Source organism: Syngnathoides biaculeatus, chromosome 11 (assembly GCF_019802595.1).
Source record: "Syngnathoides biaculeatus isolate LvHL_M chromosome 11, ASM1980259v1, whole genome shotgun sequence".
Lineage (NCBI taxonomy): Eukaryota > Metazoa > Chordata > Actinopteri > Syngnathiformes > Syngnathidae > Syngnathoides > Syngnathoides biaculeatus.
In genome coordinates, this window is record NC_084650.1 from 23,091,164 (window position 1) to 23,116,995 (window position 25,832).

The following is a 25,832-nucleotide window of genomic DNA, read 5'->3' on the forward strand; positions in this document are numbered from 1 at the left end:
TAACTTTGAGTTAATTCTTAGATGCTCAGTCAGTTGACGTCCAAGAAAAATTTGCTGACCTTTTGTGATTTTGATTAAAACTAAAAAAAAAATAAATGTTGTTTTAATTTACTTTTGCGACATATACTATTCTGAAAATATTGGTTAAACACCACTGTTCAGACTTTTGGATGATGTAATTTTCTAACACTGCTGGATATAAATACTTAAAAATTCTCACTTGTGCATCTTGCTCCACCAGATTTGCATCCACAACACCCGACTCATCTCTGGTCCCCTGAAACCATGACAAGAAGGTCACCAGGAAGCCACTACAGGGTATTGCTGATCATCAGGTGATTTCTGACGAAGTAAAATAATTTTCTGCTGACAACCTTAAACCCTCAGATAACTGACCTGAAGTAAAACAACCAGCATCTTCTTAAAGTGACCTGACGTGTCGCCTATCACATCCTCCTCCATGTTTCTGCCGTAGGCTGCAAACAAATGCGGAGTAAAGATGTAGTAAAAAAAAACAAAAACGTGTATCAACAATGGACTGAAACATGTCTCACCATCCTTGTATGCTTGAACCATATCGTGTATTTGTTTGTTGTTTCTGGATGCCAGAATTTCAATCAAGCTCCTCTCGTTGGTTCCAGCTCCCTTTATGACAGGAGTACCATGCTTAATAGAAATATGACTCACCTTCCCTGACGTTACACTTGGATAAGTGTCTTACTTTGAGCGCATCTTTTATTTCTTTGGCATCGTGGTAGGCTGGTGTTCTCATCAGACTCACAATGAGACGCTCAAATTTACCTGTCAGCTCATATTTCAGATCCTCAATGAGATCCTGTCGAAACAGCGTTCTCACTTAGACACGTTATTCTGATAAATCACAAATGCTACTCACACCAAGTTTGGGATACAGTATTCAGCTTCCAGGTGAAATTTCAGGATCAACTTAAAGTGCACTATGACCTTTACAAGTGAACTCAAAATATACATTCCTTCTCTAAACTTCTAAATGCATAATTCCAACTGTTCAAAGTTTTGAGACTTTTTCCACATTGTTGATGTTCTGTATTAAGCAGCTGAATATGAAAATTCACAACAACTGACTAATGTATTTCCAGAAATCTTCACCTCTATGCCTTTCTGTGACTCTTCCAGTGATTGTGTATCTCCGGTGCAACCTGCCGATGACACTGTAGCGCTCAAAGCTAGAAAGTGAGACTGAACAGTTAGACAACATTGTCGGTAATGACCTGCGTACACAGGCAATGTGTGGGCCAATGAAGCTTCTTCTACTTACAGATGTGAAATGAGATAAACCTCATGAGCGCCATCACATGGTAGTTTACATGCACGCCAAAACATGTGCTAGCATACATGCTAGCATTGTAACCACAGTGTTTAACAGATAAGCTGCTCCACATTGTAAGCCGCAATGCCTAATGTGCGTCTATTTAGAAGAGAAATTTAAAACCTCTACGATCGTGAGAATACAGTACATAAAAAATAAAAACTTGGAGAGCAAAATCCGTGAATAGGCGGGGCCGTGAACAGTGAACCGCGAATGGGCAAGGGCATACTGTAGTGCATTTTGGGTCTATCCTGAAATTTCTCCCAACACAGATTAATTTTTTTGGGGGGGCGATATGACTATAAATGTACTAATGTGACGTACCTTTCCAAAGTTACATTTGTACGCAGCAATGACTTCCTGTCTCTGAGCATTGCTACGAGAGGTGATCAGGTCCAAAATGGCCTCTTTGTCACTTCCTGAGGAGAATATAATACATGCATCACAGAGTGTGGAAAGTACTGAATTACAGGTACTGTACATGTCATGTGTACAATTAACAGACACTCACCCATTCCCTTCATCGCATTGAAGAGCGCCTCAGCATCGGCGCTGGGATCAAAATTTGGAGCAGCCGTTATTGTGCCTCTGAACACCTGAGATCAAATAGGCACTTCAATGTAAGTACAACACTGTACCGTTGTCATTAGATTACACTATCATGTGGTACATTTTATTGTCTAATGGTCTTTACTGGAATAAAAAGATGTATGATAATTAAGGAGTACTCAAAGAATAACTGGACATCTGCACTATACAGTAGATCATGCATCACTCACCAGAATGCAACAAATACAACAAACATCTTCCAACAGATTACAAAAGGGGAAAAGGGAGTTGGAATACGGGTACCATGAAAGGTCACACGTAAGATGTACACAACAACGTGCATCGAGTTAAATTGTGTCACAAAAGCTCTGATGTTAAAATGTGTGTGTACGTAAAACAGATCGATGACAAAGAAATTAGTGGTGTTGGGAATGTGCTAATGGCTATACAGTGTGTACTACAGTACAACAGGGGACGTAAAGGTTGTTTTTTACCATTAGTACAAAGTGATTAAGAATAGATTTATGTTTGCAATGACAACCTAGCTCCAGACAGCAGAGGGAAATCGCTCAAAATAAGATGTAAATGTTTTAACTCTAAATCTGACATGACCAATAACCTGCTCAATACTACACTATTTAAATTAAAATTAAATGTACTAAACCCTATTTAAATGCAGGTAGACTTTAGTAAACCTTTGTGCTCAAGTTAGCATATTTTCTACTGAATTTATTATAAACTGTCAAAACAATAAATCGGTTTGAGCTGGTTTTCACATATCTATGTTTTGTTTTCCTGTAATTTCTTTTTGTCATATTGCAATATATATAGCTGGGCCCAAAAAAAATTACAATGCCATCCCCAACCCCCCTATATTATGCAGCCCTACTGTATAAAGTAACAAATAATTACACTCATGTATACCTAGTGAAAGTTCATTGTCAAACTTCCTATTGAGCTCTGGGCAGCTCTTTTTCGTCACCATCACATGGCTTCGACAACAACAAAAACAACAGCAATTTCAAGTTCCCGTGTAAAATATTGTTGTTACATTTGTAATCTTCAGGGGGCTCTTCTGAGTAATACGTGACTGGTCATGAGTTGAAGAAATTTGCCGTGAAAGCTGTGGACCACTTGCAGCTGTCTGAGCCCCTTTGCAGAAAAGACTCCTCCAATGTGTGTGTGGAGAAGGGGGGGGGGGCTGAAATATGTGTGAGCTGGTGCAAGGACAAAGGGGTGGGACAGTGAGTGTGCAGCAAGGAGTCAGATTACACGCAAAGCAGCTCCATTTGTGAGGATATTTTTCAAATGTAATGAATACAAGTCTATCAACAAGCCCCTGGTGAAGACCAATCATTTATTCTTCACAGACATGATTTTTAGTCCACTGAAGAAGCTGTGAAGACAAATGCAAAGTCATCATGTGCTGCAGGATAACCGAGTGTTCAATGCGGCGGCAGCTAGTGTGCACACCGCTGCTGTTTTAGGGCAGTCGGCCAAAAGGCATTTTCCACAGTACATTCACAAGCAACCACCCTCACTCCCCACGACAGCTGGACGACTTCACTGTCATAGCAACGGGGCCACCAAACAAGCCCCCAGTAACAGAAACCCTGAAACGTGGCCTAACATGGAAGAGTCTGAATAATAGTCGAGAGTTTTCATCTCTTGCACACTGACTGGATACTTTATGTGGCCTTTCTGCACTCTCTGATGAGTAGGCTATAAAATGTTGTCCTGTTTGGAGATCATGTATCTTACTTAATTACATAAAGGAGCTACACCTCTTAGGGTGATGCCGTGAGAAATTCTGCCCTTAAAGCCCAAGTGTCATCCCTACAAACATACTAAAATAGATATTGAAATGAAAAATACATATAACAGTATTCACTTCAATGTCTATACAAACAAAATAAATATGAGCGGAGAGCGTCATCCATGCGTAAAGTTGCAGACCTGTCATTCGACATCCAGGTGGTCGCCATTTTGGCTGCATGTACTGCCCGTGACGTCACCTCGGACATTTGCCATTGAAAACACGTTGTGGCCCCTACTATGGGAGACATACACACCACTTCAGACACGGAAGCTCTTTTCGAAGAAGAGAACGTCTCACAACCGAGTGAAGTGGCAATATTACCCTATCGTTTCACGGCATTTTTAGATGATATGCGGATCACTTCTAACTAACAACAGACTCCCAGACAGTATGTATGAGCCTCCCCGGCCGAAGCCGTGCTCGTCCGCGACACGGAAGCTCGACCGAAGTCGTGATCGGCGGATACAGCGCCAACGGGCACATTGACACATTTAGCACCTCTGACTTACAGACGTGGATCTTTTGTTCCGTTCTGAAAGGATTAAGTCCTCCCCCCAGCTATTGTTTTGGGTTTTTTTTAGTACGTGTATACACACCGACCTGTCATTTGGAACCCACAAAGTTCTCGTCCTTAGCCCCCGTGCAGTACATTTTTCACGACGAATCGGGCCTCTTTGAAACTTATGAAGGGTAAATCCATCCTCCCAAGTCTTCAAGCAATATCCACCAATGCAACGAGCCGGCATCTTGGCTAACAAAAAGGAACAATGAGCTACCTTCCCGCATGTAACACTAATAGAAACAAACGTGTCCACTTGAGTGCGCTACTGCCCTGTACATCACTTCCTGCTTCTTCTCAAAAACAAATCCCTCGAGAGGATTTTCATGGCGGGAGTTACAAAAAGCCATATACGTCAAAATCATGTTTTTTGGTGAAAAAAATGCCTGGGTCGATACTGGCTCCTGTTTTTTTCAGTAATAACATACTAAAAATCATGCATTTCACGACAGTAGCCCTTTAAATATGAACATTAAATCAACACCTGTTTGATCATCTAAATCAATACCGTGCATCGCTATCTTTGTAAAAGGAGGATGTTGTGTTTAAACTGCAAAAATGCTACTCAGGTGTGAAGGCTGACACCTTACACTGTTGCGTTGACGGTGGCAGGAAAAAAACAAAACATTTTCATTCAAAAAAACATTAAAAAAAAAAAAAGCAGAGTCCACTTACCATTTTTGAATTTGCACAGTGGAGAGTTCAAGAGCTTGGGGCCTGAGGAGAAATTGATATGACAGCAATGCACAACATTCGTGCAGTCAAAGATGTCATTCCACTTTGCATTTGCTGCAATTGTAGTACTACACTGCATACTGTATACTGCAGTGACATGCACAGAGGAGTCACAAACCCGCATCTCAGAGGGCATCTCATCTATTCACTGCATCACCTCACAGTTGCTACAACGGATTACTTCCTAAATCATAAAAGCGCAACATTTCCATCCATTTTCTGAGCATCTTATCCTCACAAGGGTCACAAGAGTGCTGGAGCCTATCCCAGGTGTCATCAGGCAGGAGGCAGGGTACACCCTGAACTGGTTGCCAGCCAATCGCAGGGCACATCGAGACAAACAGCCGCACTCACATTCACACCTCGGGGCAATTTAGAGTGTCCAATTAATGTTGCATGTTTTGGGTATGTGGGAGGAAACCGGAGTACCTGGAGAAAAGCCACACAGGCACAGGGAGAACATGCAACCTCCACACAGGGGGGTCCTGGATTGAACCCGGGACCTCAGAACTGTGAGGCCACCGCTTTAGCAGCTAATCCACCGTGCTGCCATTTTGAATACAAAATATATTCATTTTTCGCAAGTGAGGTCTTGCAGATGGGAACATTATTCAATGCAGTAAAATTAACATCTTCATCTGTGAATGGATTATAATCAATAAGTATAGATAAGTACACTTTAACACTTTGAGGCTGACTTGGCAAAGCTTTAGGAGAGAGAAAAAAGACAGTGATCCCTGTAACTTTTCATATGCAGCACCGTTTGCTTTAGACATGAGTGAGTCTTTCCAAAAATAGCAACCGAAAGCAGTCTAAGGGTCTGGGCCTCGACTGTGCATCCAGAACCACGCCCTTCCCAGTACCCCAATCCTTATGCTTCTATAAAGTACTTCTCAAGCTTAGAAATCACTGCCAAGCACGTTGACGAGTTGTCCCAAATCTTGTTTTGAGCTCTTCCACGAGCCGCTACATTTGCATGGTTACCGAGGAATAGCTGAGATGAAATTGCGCTGTATGTATTTTCTCGGAAGGAGGATTTAAATCAGAATAGATTACCTGTTCAAGTTGGGTTGTGGCGAAAATGGTGCAGACCAGCTCGATCTTTGCGGACCGTTACGTGTCCTCCTCTGGTGTGACGCAAAAGTGTGGCGCTCGCACGCACGGCCTCCCCTCAACGTGCGCGCGGCCGGGGTAAGCCAGAAGGACACGCCAATCGACAGGCGCGCGCATTACGCACAACTTCACGCGTAACTTTACGCATCTTTTTACGCGCAGTCGTTGGGCAAAAGAACATGCAAACTAGCCGAAGCGATTCTACCACGTTTTATCTGCTCAAGATGATAAAGCGCTCAGGCACATTCTAGGACATTCCATAAAATTGGCACTTAAAAAACAAAAGGATCGAAATTCTGTGAGAATGTGGCCTTCGAGTAAAAAAAAAAAAAAAAAAAAAAATAGAAAAGTTTACATTCGGCAGGAAAAATATGCTAGAAAAATGTTTACTACAGATCCGACTTGGAATTTTGAGCTTGTGAGACTCCGGCTGACCTCAGCTCCAAAGCTCTCAAGTGTGAATTGTTTTTTTTTTTTTTTAACTTAAATACATTGCTGCATAATGGCACTAGATGACAGTATTGCTGCGCAGATAAACACTTCCCATCCTCCTGTCTCCATGAAGTCGTTCTCAAAGAGTGAGTAGTTTTATTTCTAATAGCTGTACAGGTATTTCTATTTTCTTGGGTGATATATATATATTTATATACACAATTTTTTGACTAAATACTCTTTTTTTTTCCAGATCTTCTAACATCTCGGACACCCGATATCACGTGCTGAAGCCACTTGACTATCCCCATTTTTTTTGCCAATGTTGTGTGACCTCTGGACATGACCTCCCAACATCGGACACCCAATTTCACCTTCCCAAGTCACGTGACGACCCCTTTCTTTGCAGCTGTCTCAGCGAAGCCCTCGGTATGCAGTTCCACGCGCCGTTGACGCAGGATGCGCCCGGAAAGCAACCTATTCACAGGTATGAACACAAATTAGCTATTTTGTTACCCATGATTTCCTTTATTCCTCCAGGTGTCCCCGGACATGCTATCATACAACAAAAATGTGAGGGAATATGATTTCACTTTGTTTTCACTAGATGTGAAAACATATTTCGTTTTTACTGGGCATGTGCATTGTCAGCGTCCCGAGTGATGTCATCATGGGCAATCCATCATTTTGACTAGAATCCTATGTTGCTACTTCAACCTTCTACATTCTGGTCACCACCTCTTCCAGCTCCTTCACTCAGGTAGCTACTACTGATCAATCCAAACTGAAACAAGCAGAGATTCCGACAGCTTCTTCCCTCCTGCCTTTAACTTCTTAAACTGTTAACTTACAATTGCAACATGCTGCCAATTTTGTCTTGCGATTGTAATCACACAACTGTCAGGCCAATTATATATCACTCGTGCAGTAACATTTGTAGTCTCACCCCTCTGCACAATTTGCATATCTGCTGTTGACCAAAACTGGCCACTCATGCTTGAGAAGTATCGGCACCATTTACACCAGGGGGGCCCAGACTTTTTTACCCCAAGATTTACTTTTCAAGCAGCCAGCCTCTCGCGAGCTACCGACAGGGGTTGGGGGTAATGATGATGATGCTCCCAATGTTGTTATTAATGTTATATGATATACTATAAATAAATAAATGAATAAATAAATACATAAATTATATATATATATAGTTTTTTTTTAGTTTTTTGTTTTTTTAATCCAGAATTGGGTTTTTGTGCACTGTATTGTCTGTGCTTTCATCCTGGATCAGGCTGTGCTAAGCTGTAATTTTAAAATTACACACCATCTCATCCTGCACTTTCTACTTTGGCTTCAGACCAGACCTTTCCCACTCGGAAAAGAGGAAATCTTGTCCAGTTTAACCACTTTTTTTTCGATTATTCACATACTCTGACAGCCATTGCATCATAAAACAACAGCATTTCTTCTTTAACTTTCTCCATTAATATCGAAAGTAAACATAAGCAGCATGTCTAGCTCGTCTTTGCTCTACGTTGCCCAGACTGTGTTGTGAACTAAAGCAGCAGTGGTGGACGCTGTCATTTTCAAACATATTGATGGCCTGCGTAAGTACTGTAACACTTGTAATTATGAGTGTACGTATTTAAGAGCGCGGGGGGGGGGGGGGGTATTGGGTGGGGTGTAAGGTAAAGTAGGAAAAAGAGAGTGTGGTGGAGCAGCGGTCGTTCTTAGAGAAAGTTCTGTGTGCTGCCTAAAAGAAACCAGTGGCTTCTTCTTTTCATTTTTTACAGTGCGTATGTGAATTGTGCCATTGGATGTAACAACCAGTCATCCCTCACTCATTGAATCACATTGCAAAATGCCACAAACTGAATAGCTGTATGTTATGCTTTCAATTTGCATTGGATTTTTTTTGCGCACAACGCAGAATATCTGAAGAGACTGCATTGCATAATTGCGCACACGCGCAGTTTCGAGGGAACATTGGCTGACTTTTTTTTTTTTTTTTGGCACGCTGTCCCGTGATCGCGATTGACGCATTGAGCTCCCCTGATTTACACAATTGACATTGTGCAAGATTATCGCGCTAATTAACACTTTAAACTGCATACATTTCTTAAAACTTTGCACATTGGTCCCTACACCAGACTATTGTCCCATTAGTAATTTCCAACCGCTGTAATTGTTAAAGAACTTCACATCATTGTGGACAATAAAAAACATTAATAATATTGTATCAGCATTACCACATTGTTGGTGACATTCTTTGCTCAAAGACTGTGTTTTTATGTTTTTGCGTCTCAAAAGTATTCCGTCAATCGACTTGTGTTGTCTTGTGTTTTTGACATACTTGCCACATAACAATGATTCTAATTCTGAAAATCAGTCAGTCTTGAGAACTCGAGAGCATTGTGTTGGATTGAATTACATTTCTAATAGGGACAATTAATAAAACAATTATAAATTTAGGACAAAAGCATTTTTGAGATTCTCACTGAGTTATTTGGTTCACAGTTGTGACTTTGCAATAATGAGCACATTATGATCCCAACAAGGGAGCAAGAAAGGCTACTTTGTGAGTAATTCCATAGAGTGGGAGGGTCTCACTGGCCACTCTTGTATATATTGCGGTAAAAAAAAAAAATCATGTTGCCTTGATCCAAGTCAGCGGGCCTGCCGATAGCCACTCCTCGTGAAACAGCAAACAAGGTACAGTACAAGGACATTTATTTCTGTAGAATTAGAATGTCATCTGCCGATGAATTAAGTCTGATTTCAATTTGTGAATGTAAATGCAATCGAGATGTGTCACAGGCAGTCTTTTATTATGTATAATATAATGGTGGCGACAAAGCAATTTGTCACATGTGCAGTTGTTGTTGTTGTTAATAAACCCGTTATCTCGACTGAAGAATAGACAACGCAGCAGATAGCGAGGGCAAGCGTTACTTTCGGTCAAAGGTAGACGAAAAGGTCCGCACGGGCTGCCCTCCACTCTCCTCAAGCCTACTGAGGTGGATGCCAGGAGAGATTAAGGAGGGCTGAAATCCCCCCCTGGTAGTGGATAACGGGGAGAATATGCAGCCTGGACCAACATGACCACGTTGTCCTCCTGTGGTATATTAATTTATTAACTCTCAGGGTCATGACTTGGGATGTGGCAACATCCGCAGTAGAAGCACCCAATCTCCCACTGAGCTGATAGTCAGTGTCAGTGTTTATTTCACTGTATTTTTGTGCTCGCATAGTATTCCCTGCGGTGCTTTTGGCAAGGCATCATTGACAGTTGTGTTTACATGATAAAAGAAAAATGTGTCAAAATCCCAACATACACTTTCTTTTACTTTTGCAATGATATTGCATATTCACCATCCACAAAAAAAAAAATATTTTACTGCTATCTCTTACTGAGATCCTGATTTAATGTCTTTATTTGTTTACAGCTGTGATGAAACAGAAATTATCCTGACGCCATCTTTGGTTATCTTCTGGCAAGATCCGGCTGTGGTTCGTATGTATCAAAATAATTGTTCACTCAATATGCTCATAAAAAAATCAAGGTGCAAACGCTTGAGTGGAGGGCGTAGCTGCTTTTATGTGTGTGGCAATTATATAACCAAACAACCACATTATAAAATAATCAACTTTTTATAAGAGATCTGGGAGTTGTGGGTTGGTGAAGGAAAAAATTCTTAGAAGGTGTGAATTACAATAAACGTACGTTTAATCGTGTATTTCATCTTTAAAGGCGATATAAGAATAAATGAATTGAAGATTGTTTCACAAGAGCAGTGCAGTACATTTCAAGACTGAATACAAATGACTTTTTCACAATCAACACCTCTCATGAGTAACATGATAGTGGGGTGCCCATTTCAAATAGTAAATGTTGTTCCTTGATCCATAAATCAAATAATATTGTATTCATATGATTGCGTACAGCATTAGGAAGAGGGTGAGTCCTACACGAGGTCTGCCCTGACAATAATTCATTGACACGTTGAATGGCCCGCCCTTGCTACTCCTCTTCGCTGTCTTTTACTTGTTCTCCTCACTCCCTCCCTTCTTCCACAACATCCAGCTGCACTCACACCTGCGTCTGCCTCTCCAAACCCGACATTTCTCCATCCCGAGCCCAAGCATGGCACTGCTGAAGTCGTTTTTTGCGAGCCTGTCCAGGACGAAGCCTCTGGAGCCCGATGGGGAGAAGTCCACCTTTAATCGATGCCTGACCACTCTGGACCTGGTGGCACTCGGTGTTGGCAGCACTCTTGGAGCCGGCGTCTACGTGCTCTCCGGTGAAGTGGCCCGAGAAACGGCCGGGCCCAGCATCATCATAGCCTTCTTCATCGCCGCCCTGGCATCCATATTTGCGGGACTGTGCTACGCAGAGTTTGGCTCCAGAGTTCCTAAAACAGGCTCAGCATACCTTTACAGCTATGTGACCGTCGGGGAGCTGCTGGCTTTTATCACCGGATGGAATCTGCTTCTCTCCTATGTCATCGGTAAGTTCCTTTTATCTTGATCCTAACACTAACGGTAACTGCCGTGCGGTCGGGGGAATGCTTGATTGATTAATGAGCCTTTTAATTTCCTTATGTAACATATTCAGAGCGTACCGAATATAAATGATCAACCATCCGCATGATACATCTTGTGACCTTCCACCTGTTGTTGAAGTAGATTTTTCAAAGATGATTCACATATGTATAATCTTGTCTTACGGCCATGTAAATAAGACCATAAACCGCTAAAGTCTAAAGTTTAGCGGATGCCTGGAAATATCAACGCGTATTTTCTGTCTTTATGGCTGCAGTTACATGGCGACTCGGTTTATTGCATTTTGTCACCCACTTTCTGCTCAGGGACGTCCAGTGTTGCGATTGCATGGAGTGGGACGTTTGATGACCTCATCGGGGGTGTCATGTCCAAATACTTGGCAGAGAATGCAGCGATGGACCTTCCAGGGTTGGCACCCTACCCAGATCTCTTTGCCGCTTTTCTCATTATGATTCTGTCTGGTAATGTCGCTTTACTAACTCAGACCTGGACAAAAAAAAAAAAACCAAAGTATCAAATGTCAAATCTAATATGACCTCTTCTTATGTTTTCCTGGAAGGCTTGCTCTCCTTTGGAGTGAAAGAGTCAACCACAATCAACAAGGTCTTTACTGGGGTCAACATCCTGGTTTTGGTCTTTGTCGCCATCTCAGGCTTCATCAAAGGAGACATCGCTAACTGGCAAATCAGTGAAGAGGATTTGCTCAACGCCACAGCGCAACTCAGGTAAAGTGAAAGAGTTGTAGCTACAAGTCTTGTCTGTGTTTGGGTGCATGCAGCATCCTCTTGTGAGCAGATAAAACGTTATCACCCTCCAGATTGCAGGACATTGAACCCGCCGACGAGATAATGCTCTCTTTTGTGCAGTAACCTGAGCACCACCGCCAATCTGACAAGCAACTTTGGAATGGGTGGCTTTTTTCCCTACGGCTTCAGTGGAACCCTGGCCGGGGCCGCAACATGCTTCTACGCCTTTGTGGGCTTTGATTGTATCGCAACGACAGGTGAGAAGACCCCTTTACATGCACAGGCAATAACATGATTCATGTTTTGAATGTGGCCTGTTCCATCAAAATGAATCATTTTATTGGACCACTACAGCAAAAAAAAAAAGAAAATACATTCAAGGTGAATATTTCGTCCTTACTCCACCTTAAAGGTCTACTGACATCCCTATATACGTTTTAAAATAGATATTATGAAAACTACATATAAAATGATTCACTTCAATGTCTATCAAAAAAAAAAAATAAACAAGCAGAGAGCGTGTCATTCATGCGCAAAGTTGCAGGAGTCTCACACGACATCCAAGTGGTAGCCATATTGCCTGCAACATCATCTGCGGACATCACACTGGGACATTCTGCATTGAAAACACATAGTGGCACCTGCTATGGGAGAGGAACAACAGGGACTTTCGGAATGGTCCGACGCCCCTTTTGACACGGAACCTCTTTTCAAAGAAGACAACATCTCACAATCGAGTGAATTGACTGGGGCAATATAACCCTATTGTTTCGAGCCATGTTTAGATGATATGCGGCTCACTTCTATCTAACAACAAACTGCCCGACAGTATGTATGACAGTATGTAGCATACTCAGGCGGACCCATGCCGGATGAAGTAACTGGATGGTGGGGGTGCGGGGGGAGCTCCTTTCTCCTCCCGCACACGGCCAAACCACCTCCCTATACGATCCACCTCCGCGACGGCGATGAACAACGCCACCGGCAAGCGACGACTACGCCTCAGCCACGACGTTATCGACACAGACGCACATCGACACATTTACAGTAGCACCCCTGACTTACGTACTTTATTCAGTTATTGTGATGCGGGTCTTTTGTTACGTTACGAGAGGATTACATCCCCCCCAAACTATTGGGTTTTTTCAGTACCTCTATACACACCTACCTGCAATTTGGAACTGACGAAACTCTCGTCGTTTGCACCTGTGCAATCAATTTTTCACAACAAACCGGACCTTTTGGAAATGTATGGAGAGTGAATCCATCCTCTCTATTGTTGAAGCAATATTCAGCAATGCAATGAGACGGAATTTTGGCTAACACGTAGGAAAAAACAGCTACTTTCCCGCAGGTAAAACTGGTATAAACACACGAAGCCACCAGTGTGGACGTCTGGAAAAAAAATGTCACTTACTGCTTTTTCTCCAAAACGAATGCCTCGAAAAGATTTTCATGCCACGAGATGCAAAAATCCATACACGACAACATCATGATATGTGGTGAAAAAACGGATGGGTCCATTCCGGCTGGCTTTTTCTTTTTTTTAATTAAACAGATTCTAAAAATCATGCCATATGTGTCTGTAGACCTTTAAATGAACATCTGAAAATGAAAAACAAAATTAAATTACGCCTTTGCAGGGTAATAACTTGCTGTACTTAATATTCTGCAAAAAATGCAAAAATCTGCACTAATCATTACCAGCGTTTGTAGTGAAAAAAAAGTCCAAAGTCAATCTTTGATATCATTGTGACTTTTTTGTGTTTCTAATAGGCGAGGAGGTGAAGAACCCTCAAAAGTCTGTTCCAGTTGGGATTGTGGCCTCTCTGCTTATCTGCTTCTTGGCCTACTTTGCTGTTTCTGCCGCGCTCACACTGATGATGCCTTACTACATGCTCAGCCAAAAAAGCCCCCTTCCCGTTGCCTTCGAACACATCGGCTGGGGTGCCGCCAAATATGTCGTGGCTGTGGGGTCATTGTGTGCTTTGTCCACAAGGTATAAGCCCAATCTTTAACTTTAATTTTAATGCTTGATTGCAACAACACCCTGTTAAGGTGTTTCTAGTTTGTTGATAGTTTTAATTGGTCCGCGCAGCCTTTTGGGCTCCATGTTCCCGATGCCCAGGGTGATGTTCGCCATGGCAAGAGATGGCCTTCTTTTCCGACCCTTGACCAAAGTCACCTCCAGGGGTAGTCCTGCTGTGGCAACCATATCATCTGGGACTGTGGCAGGTAATGATCTGTGTATGTGTATGTGGTGGGATTAGGACTTGAACTCTTGCGTATCATCAGGTTTTATGTAGTTTTGTTTTGTTTTAATTATGGTGTACCAGCTGCATATTTGGGCTCCATTTCTCTCTCTTACTATCTGATGTGCTTTTCCATTTGATGAATAATGCAGACTAAAAGAATCCTTCATCCTTTCAGCCAACGGATAGAAAAATAGATACTGTAGCTAGATACAGATCGACACAATTCACATCAGTGGCACACTGTGCTTGTGCTACTTTAGCCTTTCGTGGAAATTGACCCACATTTTAAATCAACCAATAGAAATGTTGTAGTTATAAAAACTGTTCATACCACACACAAAAAAAGCAATAAAACAGCATGCAACCACATAAATCAAAGAAATTTTTACTGGCTCTTCATACTTGATAGACAGGAGCTGGAATTTAGAAATACAAAAAAATTACTCTTTTGGGGTTTTTTTTTCAATTGAGTCACTACTTTGTGTTCGTTCTCAATTACATATGGGAAAAGAAGAACAAAATTAGTGCCACCTACTTCATGGGGGAACTACCACCCCTTGCTCCAATCTAAAGTACATCCACAATATGTGCTGTATATGCTCAGTTTTATTAACTAGAAATACTGCTTTTCTTTCATTTTCAGCCATCATGGCTTTGCTGTTTGACCTGGACGCCTTAGTGGAGATGATGTCTATCGGGACCCTTTTTGCTTACACACTTGTGGCGATATGTATCCTAATACTGAGGTGACACATTATATCTTCATTAAGACCTTGGATGTTTTGCACAACATCCTTTCATGTGGTGTACGTGTACGTTCATGTGTCATTCAAGGTATCAGGTCGCTCCATCTGATGACGGATGTCTACAAATCATAGAATCCAACACCAAATTTGGCTTCATAAAGCCGCCATCGTCTCCAAATTCAGAGACCTCAAAAAGAGTTACTAGTCTGATTTTACTCTCCGGTAAGGATGTGCTCTTTAGTTCTCATTTCGCCCCTGCACATTCGTCATTGTCTTTCTCGTGATGTCTGTGTGCAGTTGCATGTGTGGCTGGTCTGTGCATCACCCTGAGCCTGGCTATCGATGCCTTATACCGCGTGGAGACATGGAGTGTGATGCTGGTCGCCATCCTTTCCCTTATCTTGATGTTTGCCGTTTTTCTCATCTGGAGGCACCCACAGAACTCCCAAAAGGCGTCCTTCATGGTGAATGCATTTTAGAATAGGAGTATGAGTAACCAACCACAAGATATCAATGTCAACACTTGGATATCCGTGTGCTCAATAGGTGCCTTTACTCCCTCTGCTGCCCATTGTGAGTGCTCTTATAAACATCTACCTCATGTTCCAGTTGGAAGGCGCCACGTGGTTACGCTACGCTATCTGGATGGCAATAGGTGAGACTACGCTTCTGATGAGAAAGAAGTACAATGTGACCTCCAAAGTCGAACTCATCTAAAGTGATACAATGTGTGTGTGTTTTTATTCCTAATGTCACCTTTAAAAGGATACCAGTGAGGGCAAAGAGGAAAAGTGTCATGATAACCATAAAACAGCTCAGTGCAATATGATCAGTACACCTTGTATTCATGACACATCAAGCTATAAAACGGCAAAAAACATGACTGAGAAAGGGTTTTTGTAGGCAAATATATATATATATATTAAAGACATTCAACTAGAAACCTCCCGTGAGCGATGCTGACTCATAGCATGGTTGGAGTTGATGACTTTTTAAAATGGTGTTCAAAACACCGTCACAGTCGTGATGCACACTTTCTATCATCTACCGCGACATCCCATTTTTAGCATGCATATCCACGCTTTTCCAGTGTGAAAAGCCGAAACTTGTCCAACTTCTACTTCCAACTTCATCCATTGGCATTTTTCACGTTGACAATCCACACGACCAGCCGAGATGAACTTTTCCATTTAACGCTAAATACCAGTGATGCTACGCTCCCATCTAGTGGCGTATTTTCTTCATTACATTTATGCACAAGCTTGAATTTCACACACAATTTGGGAAAAGGTGGAACGGTGGATCAGCTGGAAAGCGTTGGCCTCACAGTTTTGAGGACCTGAGTTCAATCCCGGCCCCGCCTGTTGTGGAGTTTGCATGTTCTCCCCGTGCCTGCGTGGGTTTTTTCCGGACACTCCGGTTTCCTCCCACATCACAAAAAATTGCAACATTAATTGGACACTCTAAATTGCCCCTAGGTGTGATTGTGAGTGCGGCTGTTTGTCTCCCGCGACCCTTGTGAGGATAAGCGGCCAAGAAAATGGATGGATGGATGGATGGGAGTTGGGTAAAATCCTGTTCCACGTTGAGAATCGTACTTGACAAATATATTGATCAGTGGCAGTAAATAATTGGATTATGAGTCCATTTCCGTCACGGAGCTGTTTAATTTTGGAGGTTCCACTTTATGCTATTGGTCAAGTCAGTGAAGCGTAACACAATATTTCATCTTTGCAGGCCTGCTCATCTATTTTGGCTACGGGCTGCATTATAGCGTCCTGAACAAGCATCACAAAACCAAGCCTCCAACCATCGAAACCATCAGTGAAAAAGCAGACAAGGACATGTTAAAGGTGTGCCGATTATGAGCGCCGGCGGGATGGGGCGAGATGTAGAGAGATGTTACTGTGAGTCGCTGTTTTGTAAATGTGAGTTAACTGTAAACACCGCTGGCTTTCCTTGCTAAGCATCCGTGGTTCGCAATGACTTCATCACACGCTCATGCAGTTCAAGCTTCCACGCACATTTCATTTCATGTTTTCTACTGTCAGGTTCCGCACTACTTTTCTTATTAATCATATTTATCTGTAATTTTTTTGGTGAAGTCGTTCCTGCATCCGTGTGCTTATTAAACTCTAGATGTACAAAGTAAGACAAATCTGCTGCTAATTTTTGTACTTTTTAATTTTCTTTGGATTATAAGAAATTTGTAATTGGGATTTATTGATATTCATTTTTTACACAATTATTTTTATCACCTGCCGGACGTTAGAGGATTTTCCGATTGTTGTTGTCGACGCCTTTTAGCATGTTTCTTGTATCAGAGTTGAAATATGAAGAGTTTACATGTTTTCTAATGATAAATTGTGAATGTATACTTTAATTAAAGAGAACCTAACGTCCTTAAGCTGTTTAAGGAGTTTTTTTTTCCACAGTTGTGGAGCATTAGGAATAAAAGTTACAAGGACAAAGAATTTACCACCCTCACACTCAGATTTACTGCCTAACAATCAATCCTTTGAATTCAGATTACCTACTGCACGCCATGCTCACAACTGTTACTTAGTTTCAAAATAAGATTTTCTTTGTTTCACTTGGGTGCCACATGACGTACACCCAAATGCAAAACATCGGAGACTGATACTGTTACATCTTCACTGTCAATACAATTCCTCAGGATCCAGTTCCATGTGTAGAACCAATTTTTTTAAGCAACACTTACTCAATGAAGTAACTGCGGGTGAATGGTTGTCTAGTTCTAATATATTTGCCCTTGGATTGATTGGCGACCAGTCCCGGGTGTCTGCTTCTCACCAGAATTCAGCTCGGGTAGGCTCCAGCTCCCCGCACCCCTCAACAGGATCGGGGATTATAGAAAATGGATGGCTATTTTGTAACAGTGCATATTTTATTTCAAAATGCTTGGTTTGGTGGTCTGGAGGGCAGCACAGAACCCTCGTGGTTAGCATGTTTGCGTCAATGTTCTGAGGTTCTGGTTTTAAATTTCGGCTCTGGCCTTGCTAGATGGACTCACTGTGTTCTCCACTTGTGTTGTTTATTTTGAGCGGCTACTTATGACTTCCTCTAACATTCAAAATACATTCATGCTGGGGTCATTGAAGATTAAATAGCCTGTAATGGAGTGGGTGGGGGTTGGGGGGGTTCCGCATAAATGTTTCAATAACCACCAGTGTTGCCATGGTTGCCTTGAACAAGTCAATTAGTGATTTCACTAATTACCTGATTTCCAAAGTAACTCAGTCAGAAAAAGCTGAACTTTTTAGTTACTGTCAAGTGGGACACAGTACAAAAAAAGCATTCGCTTATTTGGTAATGTACGCCACACAAGATGAACCTATAATTTAAATATTAGTGTAGTTGAAGTCACATTAAATCAGCAAGTTGGCGCAGAATTGATTGACAATAAATAACTCAATGTAAACAAAGACACCATTCTAGAACTCTTCTCAAAAAACTCTTATCTGATATACATGTCGATTGTGGTCCATGAAGGCAACTGTGAGTGTATATGCGTGTGCATGTATTTGTGGGCAGGTGTGCATAAATGTGAAAGGGAGTGACACACACACACACACACACACACACACACTTGCTTGCTACTGCTCCCACCACAGTAATTTTGATACAATGAGCTAGAAAATGTTGTTTTCTTAGTACGTGATCTCAGCCGTGCTCCGCGTTAAACCCGCTCACAGTCCGGACTGCGGACGAAGTTTAAAGTTTGCAGTTTTCATTGAAAAAATTAATTGAACTAAGTATTGCAAGTCCTTCAACGAGTCAGTCCTAACCCTCTGCGGCCAATTTATGACTGCAGACTTCAATATGAATAATCAACCCACAATGCATTGCGGGTTTAACACATGAGTTAAACTGTATTCTTCATGTATGAATATGAGTAACACGTTACTTTGTGTGGCATCACTGAATTAACCACGAAAAAAATCAAAACATTTTTCTTGGCGGGGTGGCAGGGTTAAGACTTCTCCCCCCGGGGGCATTCAGCCCCTTAAAATTGGCCTAATGATGCAAGAAATCCCCAGTCAGAGTAACAACAAAGCCCACTGAGGAACACAAATTATATTGTATGGTGCCTGGAGAAAAAAAAGGAAATTCCTGGTGTTTGTCACAATGTCTCCAGTGCACAGAATGACAAGACAATGTCAGCAGGTGTTACTTGGACAGTGCACCAAATGCTTTTTATCACCTTTCCACACGTCTCATTTGGCTTGTGTTGACTTTACGTCGCAGTGCTGTGGTAGTTGCAGAGTTCCAGCACAGCAGCTAAGCAAACATCCTCTGCCATTTCACATGGAGAGGCCTCTGCTTTTGCGTCCTCATTGGTGCAGACAAGCTTGAAAGCCTCCATTGAGCCTGTCGGGAGGAATTTGAGGTGCTAATGCTACTCACGGGAGGTGGAATTTTTGCCATTCTCGACACGAGCTGACCACTCGCTTTTCGGGTTCTGCCCACCTCCTCCTGTAACTTCTCTCGTTCTTGCTTCTTTTCACTCACTTTGTGTCGAACTGTATGAAGTAAGAACCCGCTGACGGCTTTTCTTATCCAGCATTATGACCTTGAAAAACTTGTTTGGGTGGAAACGGAGGCTGGTGCTGAGTGCTCTACTTATTTGTATCATAATCTCCGAGTTAGGTAAGTGAGGCAGTTCTGTTAGCAAGCAGTTCTGTGAATGTACACCACTGTGCAGAAGGTCTTGCTCCACCATCAGATTTGTTAGCAATGCTAAAGCTAATGCTGTCAAAATTTAAAGGAGAAGTCCAGTACTTTGCATGAACAGTGTATCCAATAGGTCATGTAATATGTACCCTATTTTGACAATGTGGTGTTAAATCCTTTCTCATTTAATAGTGTTTTGAGAAGATTTTTATCGACAATTACGAATTTTCAGGGGCGCTGCCATTTTCGCGAGTCACATGACCTACATGCACGGATGTGACCTGTACAAAGCCACAACAATGGCTCGATTACATGGGACACCATTTACGCCCAGCGCCGATTTCTCGGATTTATCCTCATCTAATGAAGAAATAGCAGTATCGGTTGATCGGGACGATGGAGGAATACTTCTATACAGATTTGAACCTGTGGCTGTAAATGTTGAATATACGGATGGTTCTTCGGGTCTGACAACTCGGAGGCCTACGCACAGGACATAAGTGCCTAAACAAAGGCCACCAGAGCTCTGGGCCGGTAGCCACGGATGGTTCTTCGGACGGCAATGACACGGAGTTTGACGAGTGAGCTCCGGTGGCGGGCCGCGAGCTGAGCTTCCAGGTGGCGCTGAAGCTAGGCCTAAAGCCTCCGCTGCCACCGAAGCTCGGCTAACGGGCTCCCCGGGACTTCGAAGCTCGGGTCGCGGCAAAAGGCGGTCCACAGAGGCCTTTAGCCTAGCTTCGGCATCCGGGGCTAACGGCCTCCGCCACCTGGAAGCTCAGCTCGCAGCCCACCGCCGGAGCTCACTCGTCAGACTACGAGTCATTCCGCCCAAAGAACCATCCGAATATTCAACATTAATTAAAGCCACAGGTTCTTCGGTCTTCCCGATCAACCGATACTGCTATTTCTTCATCAGATGAGGATAAATCCGAGAAATCAGAGCTGGGCGTAAATGGTGTCCCATGTAATCGAGAATTTGCTGCAGCATGTTACACGTCACATCCACGCATGTAGGTCATGTGACTCGCGGAAATGGCAGGGCCCCTGAAAATTCGTAATTGTCAATAAAAATCTTCTCAAAACACTATTAAATGAGAGAGGATTTAACATCACATTGTCAAGATAAGAGTACATATTACACGACCTATTGGATACATTGTTCATGCAAAGCACTGGATTTCCCCTTGAAATACAATGTCACTCAGTAGAATACAAATCTTCACAAAGGTCAAACTGCTAATGAAAAGTTATACAAATTAAAACAAGACTCTGTATGTATGTTTTTATTTTTCCATCTGTTTGTTAGTTAGCAAGCTAATTCCTGGTTCCTTGTCCATGATGAACAGAGAAGTACATTTCACAGACATCAGTCTTTTATATTTTGTGTAATCTTGCTCAGCGAATCTGTTCAATTTTTCATTTCCAATGTCAAAATGTTCTGAGAGAAGATGATTACTTCACTCCCTGTTTTCCGATGCCACGTACTGTTGTCATTTGGAAATCTCAAGATAGTCATGGTTATCGTTGCGCACCTGTTTATGGGATGTTTTATGATGTTCTGATTGCTATCTAGCTTACTGTCATAAAGATGGTCAAGAGCAGAGGAGGAGGCCAGGGACGAAGGCCAAGCCCGGCAAACCCAAAGCGGCTAAAGCGGCCAAGAAAGGGAGCCTGGGTCTAAAAGCGAAATCCACGCAGGCTCAGGCCTTGCTCACCCAGGTGGAACTCCTTCTTTAGCTGCGACCCGTTACTCTTTCAAAGTGAATAATTCTGGTCCGTATCTGACACCCAAAGGTGATTAACAGGGGTAAATTCATCAAGGCGGAAGAGACGATAAGTGTACAGGCTGGAGACACTCTGGAGTTGAGGTGCAGGGGTAAACCCATCCAGTGGGGCGTCCCATCGTACCTGGAGGAAGATGATGACGGCAGGCTCAGGTAGGCTCGGAATTATCTTACATAGACCAGTACACAGTAGAAATGGAACTAGATGGGGTTCATCTGTTCCACTCTAGTGGTTTCCTCACCTGACTTAAATGGAGGCTGTGGGAGTTCAGCTCCCACTCAGTGACGTTGTACTCGGAGGATTTTATCGATGTGTGGTCTCGGAAGGCAATTGCACCCTGTGAGGAAGAGACGGGTTAATTGTTGTTAACAGTCAAACAATAGCATCAATCAAGGGGGAAATCTGCTTTTAACTTTGAAGATAACGAGCGCACAGCTATCTTCTTTCCTAAAAAACACTCTTTTCTCTTTGTCATCCACAGGATTGTCCAACATGAGCGTTACGGTGTTCTGACACTAGTCAACACGACGGGTGCGGACACAGGGGAGTACACCTGCTACCCAACGTTCTGTGAGGACTCAGATTGCAGAAAGAACTACGACAAAGCTGCCAAAGTCTTTGTTTTCTTCCCTGGTACGGTAAAAAAAAAAAAAAATAATAAAGTCAAACTAAACTAAAGGAATCATCTGGAAAGCATGAAAGCCCTTTATTTCACCACAACAGCTATACTGATTCCGGGCTTATTTGTCTCGTGTGTTCCTCACAGACCCTCAGGAGCTTTTCGTCCCGTCGTCCGACTACTACGAGGTCATCCAGCTGAGAACCAACTGGCCGACGCTCCTGCCCTGCCAGGTGACCTCGCCCGCTGCCAATGTGACGCTGCACCGCGAGTTTCCGCCGGCGGAGGTGGCGGTGGACGGGACGGAGATCTCCTTCGACGCGAAGAAAGGTTTCACCATCCACCGGCCGCGTCCCCGCCATGCCGGCGCCTTGTACTGTGTGGCCAGCCTTCGGGGTCTGAGGCAGAGCTCCACCAAGTACATGCTCATCTATGTCAACTGTGAGTGCTGCTGACTTATTGTTATCTTTAGTTTATTGTTTAAAGGACTAGTGAGGAGCGAAACAAGAGAGTCATCATAGGTATGAAGGGCCGGGATAGCCCTCAATCCATTTTTTATATCACTGCTGAGCTGGAATGCAGTGAATTTCCATCAAAAGATTGCAAGACAGATTTAAATTGTTGACAGATAGAACACTTTAGATAGGACAGATATGGTTTATTTGTATTTACAATTGATTGAGGCAGCATCACGGTTCTGAGGACCCGGGTCCAATCCCGGCCCCGTCTGTGTGGAGTTTGCATGTTCTCCCCGTACCTGCGTGGGTTTTCTTCGGGCACTCCGGTTTCCTCCCACATTCCAAAAATATGCAACATTAATTGGACACTCTAAATTGCCCTAGGTGTGATTGTGACTGCGGCTGTTTGTCTCTATGTGCCCTGCGATTGGCTGGCAGCCAGTTCAGGGCGTATCCCGCCTCCTGCCCGTTGACAACCTGGACAGGCTGCAACACTCCCCGTGACACTCGTAAGGATAAGCATTGAAGAAAATGGATGGATGGACAAGTGATTTACCGTAAAATTAATGTAAAAAAGAAAGTTTCATTCAAATATGTTGAATAGTTTTATTTGAAATTTTAAATATGTATTTGTTGCGTTGGACTTGTGTATTTCAAAGCAAGAATCATAAATGACAGCTAACCTATGGTCTGTTTGTACACATCCTGTAAGTATAGAAATAATCTTTAAACCCTTAAGTCACAATAGGCCAATTCCTGTCCATAAAAATGTATTTGCAGAAGGTATTTATGAGATTTCTTGCGCACTTTCAGTACTTCTATATTTTTTCTGTCGAATAGTGAAGTGCTGATTAGGGTTTGTCAGCGTTCCAGTGGCCCTTCAACGTGTCTGCAAAAAAATAACACGCTTGTTAAAATGCCACCGTATCCTTGTACGATACTACAATTATGTCATTGCACAGAATCACAGATGACGTGTTTCCCGGGCAATGACTCATTGCGGGTACGCCAAAATCCCAACATAGCGAGTCTCTCCTTCACATTTAAAGGCAAGGACAACATTTTGTTATCCAATGCCGTTGGCTTTTAAAAGTTATTTTGTTCCTTGATGATATGTGGCAGGATTGTGTGCACATTCCAATATGCCATTTTAAACCTTTTTATTTTCTAGACCCCATGGCACCCCCCGCCCCGGTGATTCAGTCCAGTTCGAGCTCTTTGGCACCCGGTGACAACCTGCGTCTCAGCTGCACTGTGATGGGAGAGAGGAACGTGGCAGTGGAGATCACGTGGGAGTACCCTGGACAGGAGGTCAATTTGCTACAAAAACATTCCGTGCTTGTTAAAACATTTATTCTTGTAGATAGCGTTAAAATATTGAAACATGGTTGTAATATTTTGCAGTCAGATTGTGTGAGACTCACGTAGTGCTAAATAACAGTTTGGCGCATATCCTATCTATGGTGTTTAAGTTTCTTTCCATGTGGTTTGTATCATTTTACCGATTTTGGGAGCAGATAGGAAGGCCCCTGTACACGCTGGAGAGCATCACTCCCGTCACCGGGGGCTCAGATAGACAACAGACTCAGTCCGTTCTCCTGGTGGACGAGGTGAGGGACGTGGATCAAGGAACATACACTTGCACTGCTGAGAACCTGCAAGGATCCAAATCCGCGTCCACCGCAGTCAAAGTCCTTCCCAAAGCGAAACCTCCCAAACCGTGAAGCCCCACTTGACTGACAGGGGGCAGCATGTTTCACTTTTGTATCCAAACGGTCCTGGGAGGATATAATCCTAGCAGAGAAGAGTAGTCGGAATACAGAACATGTAGTTTTTCCCCAGAAATGTACGGCAAATATCACAACTTTAGGTATTAAACTGATTTTCAGACATGGCTGCTCTTTCAGATTCTTTTTACTTTTTCATGATTCCTCAATTGACTGAAATTTTAACAATAGAATATGTTTTGTTATGAGAAAAGAAAGGTGCTTAATTCATATCTTAATGAAGTTTCCTACGCAATGCACAACACAACACAACGCAAAGTTTGTGTCAATCTTTAAGTGGCCCACTGGATTTTACATTATCAAGAGTCGTAATATTTTTTGCATTAATTTAGCATCCCCCAAATTGTATATTTTTAAGTCATTCATCACAGTAAATAATTGCTTTGTGCTTTTATTTTAAACACTAAAATGAAAAGTATTATTAAGTAATCTCTTTTTTGTGTTTTTTATTTAATAACTTGAAAAAGAGTAAAGAATTTTACAATGACTTTATATATTTTTATTCAATAAATATTTAGTTATCATTCAATTAATTCTAAATAATGCAATTAAAAGAGACTGAATAATAATGATCCCTCTGGGGTAGCACGGTGATTCAGCTGGTAGGACAAGCGTGGGCCTCACAGTTCCGAGGTCCCGGGTTCAACCCTGGCCCCGCCTGTGTGGAGTTTGAATGTTCTCCCCTTGCCTGCGTGGGTTTTCTCGGGGCGCTCCGGTTTCCTCCCACATCCCAAAAATCTGCAACACTAATTGGACACTCTAAATTGCCCCTAGGTGTGATTGTGAGTGCGGCTGTTTGTCTCCATGTGCCCTGCAATTGACCCCTCCGTACAGGGAACTTAACCACGCCCCCTGAAGTGACGTCACGCCACGTGCGCTGATGTAAGACAAACAGTAAAAATGGCAAATACAATACAATACATTCTGAACTGAGACAGACTCCATGCTTCTGATTTCATTCAAATCAACGATATATTATAGATTCTAAATACAATACATTCTTAACTGAGAGAGACGCCATGCTTCTGATTTCATTCAATCATTCACACGTAGCAATGTTATGCTAGCGCAGAACGTCTCATTCATTTATACGAGACGTGTATTAAAAATCAAATTTAGGGCATATCTTAATGCAAACACAGTCTGGTTAAGCTTCGGCCGCGAGCCAGCAAGAAATCAATACGTTTGTGCAGTACGATCATCGCTAAATATCGCTCAACAAAGAATAAGTGTGGCAAACGTTCACACGCAGCAGTGTTATGCTAGCGAAGAACTTCAAATTCATTTATACGAGACATCTATTGAAAATCAAATATAGGGCATACCTTCGTGCAAACATATGTGTTCCGGTTGATATTAGATGGATTTAGTTGATGATGCGGTCTTCCACAAAGTTTGATCCATCGAAGGCATTTTTCGTACTGGGTCTTCGGTTTTGGAAAGGGTACGAATCGAAATCCACCAACTAGCCTTTCACGATACCTGTCGTCACTATTACAAAGTCTGTGACTACACCTCTTAACCATATTTTTTGTTAAATAACCCAAATACGCGATAAAACGCTAACTAAACCTATACTGGACCATTCAATGTTGTCAGAGAAAATGGGGGGAGCAAAAACGGGCTTTGGTC

At 42.5% G+C, this 25,832-nt stretch overlaps 3 protein-coding genes and 1 long non-coding RNA gene across 10 annotated transcripts in view; 2 read left to right on the forward strand and 2 right to left on the reverse strand.

Moving 5' to 3' along the window:
- The window catches only part of anxa6 (annexin A6), a 20,344-nt gene extending 14,137 nt beyond the window's left edge, over nucleotides 1-6,207 (reverse strand). For 2 of the 3 annotated variants that reach the window (XM_061835392.1, XM_061835391.1), the window contains exons 1-8: nucleotides 6,067-6,177; nucleotides 4,951-4,992; nucleotides 1,860-1,944; nucleotides 1,673-1,767; nucleotides 722-835; nucleotides 555-645; nucleotides 397-476; nucleotides 221-277 (exon numbers count right to left, since the gene is read on the reverse strand). In XM_061835392.1, the coding sequence (XP_061691376.1) occupies nucleotides 221-277; nucleotides 397-476; nucleotides 555-645; nucleotides 722-835; nucleotides 1,673-1,767; nucleotides 1,860-1,944; nucleotides 4,951-4,953 (525 nt within the window). In that variant the 5' untranslated portion in view covers nucleotides 4,954-4,992; nucleotides 6,067-6,177. Of the gene's footprint in view, nucleotides 1-220; nucleotides 278-396; nucleotides 477-554; nucleotides 646-721; nucleotides 836-1,672; nucleotides 1,768-1,859; nucleotides 1,945-4,950; nucleotides 4,993-6,066 lie in introns of all 3 variants that reach the window. The other variant, XM_061835393.1, reaches the window with a different exon arrangement.
- Nucleotides 264-17,263, forward strand: LOC133508874 (cationic amino acid transporter 2-like). Of its 5 annotated transcripts, none has more exons than XM_061835385.1 (14): nucleotides 264-335; nucleotides 6,965-7,042; nucleotides 9,993-10,056; nucleotides 10,631-11,054; nucleotides 11,415-11,570; nucleotides 11,669-11,834; nucleotides 11,976-12,112; nucleotides 13,632-13,854; nucleotides 13,954-14,090; nucleotides 14,754-14,856; nucleotides 14,945-15,078; nucleotides 15,154-15,320; nucleotides 15,403-15,511; nucleotides 16,594-17,263. In XM_061835385.1, exons 1-14 carry the CDS (start codon nucleotides 286-288, stop codon nucleotides 16,722-16,724), a joined length of 2,079 nt encoding a protein of 692 aa, XP_061691369.1. In that variant the 5' UTR covers nucleotides 264-285; the 3' UTR covers nucleotides 16,725-17,263. The 5 variants fall into 5 exon arrangements, with proteins under 5 accessions (XP_061691369.1, XP_061691370.1, XP_061691372.1 ...); XM_061835386.1 differs by lacking the exon at nucleotides 264-335 and adding an exon at nucleotides 6,585-6,701 and having other exon boundaries at nucleotides 6,809-7,042; XM_061835388.1 differs by lacking the exon at nucleotides 264-335 and having other exon boundaries at nucleotides 6,973-7,042; nucleotides 9,993-10,060.
- A 1,748-nt stretch (nucleotides 17,264-19,011) lies between these two features.
- Nucleotides 19,012-24,305, forward strand: LOC133508879 (platelet-derived growth factor receptor-like protein). The gene is made up of 7 exons (XM_061835401.1): nucleotides 19,012-19,527; nucleotides 21,125-21,270; nucleotides 21,346-21,488; nucleotides 21,818-21,969; nucleotides 22,103-22,396; nucleotides 23,585-23,724; nucleotides 23,931-24,305. Exons 1-7 carry the CDS (start codon nucleotides 19,446-19,448, stop codon nucleotides 24,135-24,137), a joined length of 1,164 nt encoding a protein of 387 aa, XP_061691385.1. The 5' UTR covers nucleotides 19,012-19,445; the 3' UTR covers nucleotides 24,138-24,305.
- Nucleotides 21,325-25,782, reverse strand: LOC133508880 (uncharacterized). The gene is made up of 3 exons (XR_009797171.1): nucleotides 25,526-25,782; nucleotides 21,578-21,673; nucleotides 21,325-21,459 (listed from the first exon to the last, which is right to left on the reverse strand). It is a non-coding gene; the product is annotated as an uncharacterized LOC133508880 (long non-coding RNA).
- Between the last annotated feature and the right edge of the window lie 50 nt (nucleotides 25,783-25,832).

Bases quoted from the DNA above. Each gene is read 5' to 3' on its own strand.
- LOC133508874 (XM_061835385.1), top strand. From the start codon at position 286: ATGACAAGAAGGTCACCAGGAAGCCACTACAGGGTATTGCTGATCATC. The intron at 14,091-14,753 runs GTAATGATCTGT...TTTCATTTTCAG, and splicing joins ATCATCTGGGACTGTGGCAG to CCATCATGGCTTTGCTGTTT. The intron at 15,321-15,402 runs GTGAATGCATTT...TGTGCTCAATAG, and splicing joins CCCAAAAGGCGTCCTTCATG to GTGCCTTTACTCCCTCTGCT.
- LOC133508879 (XM_061835401.1), top strand. From the start codon at position 19,446: ATGACCTTGAAAAACTTGTTTGGGTGGAAACGGAGGCTGGTGCTGAGT. The intron at 21,489-21,817 runs GTAGGCTCGGAA...TGTCATCCACAG, and splicing joins GATGATGACGGCAGGCTCAG to GATTGTCCAACATGAGCGTT. The intron at 22,397-23,584 runs GTGAGTGCTGCT...TTTATTTTCTAG, and splicing joins CATGCTCATCTATGTCAACT to ACCCCATGGCACCCCCCGCC.